A 4,268-nucleotide genomic window follows, 5' to 3' on the forward strand; every position below is an offset into this window, starting at 1 on the left:
GGTCGCCGCCGCCGATTGGCTAGCCGTCTGAAGCGCTGGATCATGAGAATTGTTGTCCGGCTGCAATCTAGCTTCAGGCGGTGAGAGGAACCGAACAGCGCAGCCGGACTACAACTCTCATCTCCCAGGATTCAGAGGAAGCCAGGGCATTTGGGATGGCCGCCTGAGCAGTGACTTGTGGTCAGTGAAGGTTGGAAGCGGGAGCGCGAAGAGCAGGAGAGAGAGTGCGGGAAACGGAGGCATCACAGCGCAGAGGCAGCTTGGAGGAAGTTGGGAGCATTATTACCTCAGTGTGAGCCTGAGGTAAAAGCGGAGTTTCACCAATCAGACTGCAATGATGGGCATTGCAGTCTGTATGTCTCTGTGTGGGCAAAGTTATTGCTGGTATATTGTTTTTGTAGCGCTGTATATATATATTGGTATTTTACTAATAGCAATTTGGAATCCCTAGGAAACAATGATGTCAAGAAAAAGAAAAATTGACTCGGAGTGTAGGATATTCAAAGAACAGTGGACTTATGATTACTTTTTCATGCAGTACAAGGAAAGAGCTGTATGTCTGATATGCCAGAATATAGTGTCTGTGTTCAAAGAATATAATTTGCGTCGACACTATGAAACTCAACATAAAGATAAATATGATTGTTTGGTTGGAGAAGTGAGAAAAGATAAAATATTAAAACTGAAAAATACATTGACAACTCAGTAAAATACTTTTGTGAAGCAGAAGCAGCTAAATATTTCATCACTGCGAGCAGTTTTCAAGTTGCCAAGCTAATAGCACGCACTGGCAGACCATTCGTGGAGGGAGAATTTGTTAAAGAATGCCTTCTTTCTGTTGCCAAAGAGATGTGTCCAGAGAAGGCCGATTTATTTAGTACAGTGAGTCTTGCAGGACCTACGATTACACGGAGGATTGAAGAAATGGGAGACAATTTGCATCAGCATTTGCAAAACTCCACAAAAAAACTTTCATATTTTTCCAATGATGTTCGTGATTCTGCACAACTTCTAATTTTTATTCGTGGGACGAATGATTATTTCAAAGTCACAGAAGAGCTTGCTGCACTGCAAAGCATCAAAGGAACAACTACAGGAGAGGATATCTATGAAAAGGTTTGCCAAACTATGAATGGTTTGGAGCTGGACTGGGCTAAACTAGCCAGCGTGACAACTGATGGTGCTCCTAGCATGGTGGGGTCTAAGAAAGGAGTAATTGCTCGCATTAACCAAGAGATGGACAAACATAACCATTCTCATCCAATAGCCATACACTGCCTCATCCACCAACAAGCGCTGTGTAGTAAATTACTGAAGTGGGACTCTGTTATGAAAATTGTGGTATCTTGTGTTAACTTCATTAGAGCTCATGCACTAAACCACAGACAATTTCAGGAATTTCTGCCTGAGCTAAATGTTGACTATGAAGATGTTCTGTATCACACAGAAGTCCGTTGGCTGAGTCGAGGGAGAGTTTTGAAACGTTTCTATGACTTACTTCCACAGATTACAACTTTTCTGCTTTCAAAAAACAAAGAAGTACCAAAGCTCAATGATGCAGAATGGAAATGGCACATTGCCTTTCTGACAGATGTAACAGAGCTACTCAACAATTTCAATATGCAACTTCAAGGAAAGGGGAAGCTCATCTGTGATATGCAATCACATGTCAAAGCATTTGAAGTAAAATTAGGCCTCCTCATCAAACAAGTGAAGGAGGAAAACTTCTGCCATCTCCCCACAACTCTAAATCTGTTAGCGGAAAAACCATTAATTGCGTTACCAAACAAAACATGTGTGGATTCACTAGAAAAATTGCATAAGGAGTTCCAATTTAGATTTAAAGAGCTTCATCTCCATGAACAGGACATACAGCTTTTCCGTAACCCATTTTCTATTGACATTGAAAATGTGGATACAATTTACCAAATGGAACTAGCTGAACTGCAGAATTGTGAGTCTCTGAAAGACGCATTCAAGTCAAGCAGCCTTCATAATTTCTATGCATCTCCCCCCTCTGAGACATATCCTCATCTCAGGAACCATGCACTCAAAATGGCAACCATCTTTGGCAGCACTTATGTCTGTGAACAGACTTTTTCTAGAATGAAACATTTGAAATCTCCAACCAGATCAAGACTAACGGATGCACACTTGCATCACTTGTTACGACTAGCAGTGACAAATATGAAACCAAACATTGACCATCTCATTAGCCAAAAGCAGGCCCATAGTTCCCATTGAAATACTGGTAAGTTTGTCGATTTAACTTTACTTCATTTTAAATATTGTATTTGTTCCCATTTTGTTTCTTCACTTCAAAATAAGATATATGCAGTGTGCATAGGAATTTGTTCATAGTTTTTGTTTTTACTATAGTCCGGCCCTCCAACAGTCTGAGGGACAGTGAACTGGCCCACTGTTTAAAAAGTTTAAGGACCCCTGTGATAAGATAATGTTTAAAAATAACAGAGTAGTTCTTATTAATAAAAGGAAGTAAGTTAAGAATACACTTGTGTCATTTTAAATCTCTGGATAAATCTCCTTACCTCTCTGATGCAATTTCAATGTATTACTCTAAATAACATCACACGGGGTATTACAAATTCATCCTTTATAGGTCTGTAAGATCTTGCCAGAAAGCAGCTGTTAAGGCTTCGTTATTCCACCGGAGCTCTGAGGCCATTGTCCTAAGCTGTACAGCATATTGACCTACAGAAAGACTCCCTTGCCGGAGACAAAGGATACTGGTAGCTGCGTTGGCGACCGGACCGGGCTCATCAAAAACCTTCTTAAAGGTAGAAAGGAAATTGGAGTAATTATGTAATAAGGGATCATCTCTCTCCCAGAGTGGGGATGCCCAGGCTAGGGACTGACCAGACAAGAGGGATATGATATATGCTACTTTAGCCTTTTCAGATGGAAAATTTCCGAGAAGGAGTTCAAATTGTATAGCATATTGATTCAAAAATCCCCTACATAACTTAGGTCCCCATCAAACTTAGGTGGGTTAGGAATATTTAGAGATGAAGCTGCACCTGTAGGTAAAGGGGCGACAGTAGGAGCCTGTATGGGAGCTGATGCCGTCCTTGACGCTACTAAGGTTGCCTGCAAGGTATCCATCTGGGCTGACAGTTCTTGAAAAAATTTAAGCAACTGATCCTGATTGGCTTCCTGCTTTTCTATCCTTCCTAACAAGTGTTGGAGCAAATCCCTAGGAGAAGGGTCTCCCGAAGTATCCATATTATGGTCAGAGCAAACTGTAACACTGTGTACCGTGCGGGGAAATAGGTAATAAATATGGAGTACTTGCCTTACTCTAGATCAGCGCTGGCCGGCCGGTGGAGCAGAGTCTAACGAACCGCATGGTGTCCACCAAGAACCGCCGCAAGGCGGGATGGGCTTTGCTGCGGAGGAATGCAGGTCGCGGTCCACTGGTCTGCCTCTAGAGGTAAGAATGCGGAAGGTAGCTTGCGGACTCGCTGTAACTGGAAGGTAATATAGGAACCACTCTGTGGTCAGGATAGCCGAGGTCTGGTAAACTGGATATAGAGATATGCGTGGTACAACAAGCCTGGGTCTGGTACACAGGAGCGGAGATATAGACGTGGTCAATCAAGCCTGGGTCTGGTATACTGGAGCAACGAGATGACGTGGTCAAACAAGCCTGGGTCTGGTGCACTGGAGCAGAATCTGGAAGATAACAAGCCTGGTCTGGTACACTGGGAATCACAGGAAACCGCTAAGTCAGGAACAGGATAAGTTGCTCTGACGCTGCCTATGAGTCAGAGCAGGGTTTTTATAGAGCAGCTTTGAATTCCCAGCCTGCGGGGTCATGTGACAGCACTGCCAAGACCCGGAAGTAGCGGAGATCGCGGCGCTGGAACAGGGACAGGTAAGTGTGTAACAGATTAGCCATGTTGCAATGACATCCCTTACTTTTTGTAACAGATTGTCAGCTCTATGCCTCTTACTGAAGCCGCTGATACACAGAGTAGATTACTTCTGAAAAATGTGACGTACTTGGGTACATGCTACTGCTGTTCCTGCTGGTGAAGGCGAATCACCAACCCAGTGGGCTATCACAGTCATATAATTTTTAGTTTGCCCAGTTCCGCTTGTCCACATATCTGTGGTTAAGTGTACAGTGGGTAGAATGGCATTTTGTATCCCAATAATTAAATTTTTATGAGCCTTCTGATAGAGGTGAGTAATAGCTTTTCTAGCAAAATGGTGTTGAGACGGAATTTGGTAACGGGGACAGAAGA

The 4,268-nt window shown here is 43.0% G+C and overlaps 1 protein-coding gene across 1 annotated transcript; it reads left to right on the forward strand.

The window, feature by feature from the left end:
• Positions 1–849: 849 nt before the first annotated feature.
• On the forward strand, positions 850–2,244 carry LOC142101849 (general transcription factor II-I repeat domain-containing protein 2A-like). Its single transcript, XM_075186285.1, has one exon. It carries the CDS (start codon positions 850–852, stop codon positions 2,242–2,244), a length of 1,395 nt encoding a protein of 464 aa, XP_075042386.1.
• The last annotated feature ends 2,024 nt before the right edge of the window (positions 2,245–4,268 follow it).

Source organism: Mixophyes fleayi, chromosome 9 (genome assembly GCF_038048845.1).
Source record: "Mixophyes fleayi isolate aMixFle1 chromosome 9, aMixFle1.hap1, whole genome shotgun sequence".
Lineage (NCBI taxonomy): Eukaryota > Metazoa > Chordata > Amphibia > Anura > Limnodynastidae > Mixophyes > Mixophyes fleayi.

Coding starts and splice junctions, on each gene's coding strand:
- LOC142101849 (XM_075186285.1), top strand. CDS start 850: ATGTGTCCAGAGAAGGCCGATTTATTTAGTACAGTGAGTCTTGCAGGA.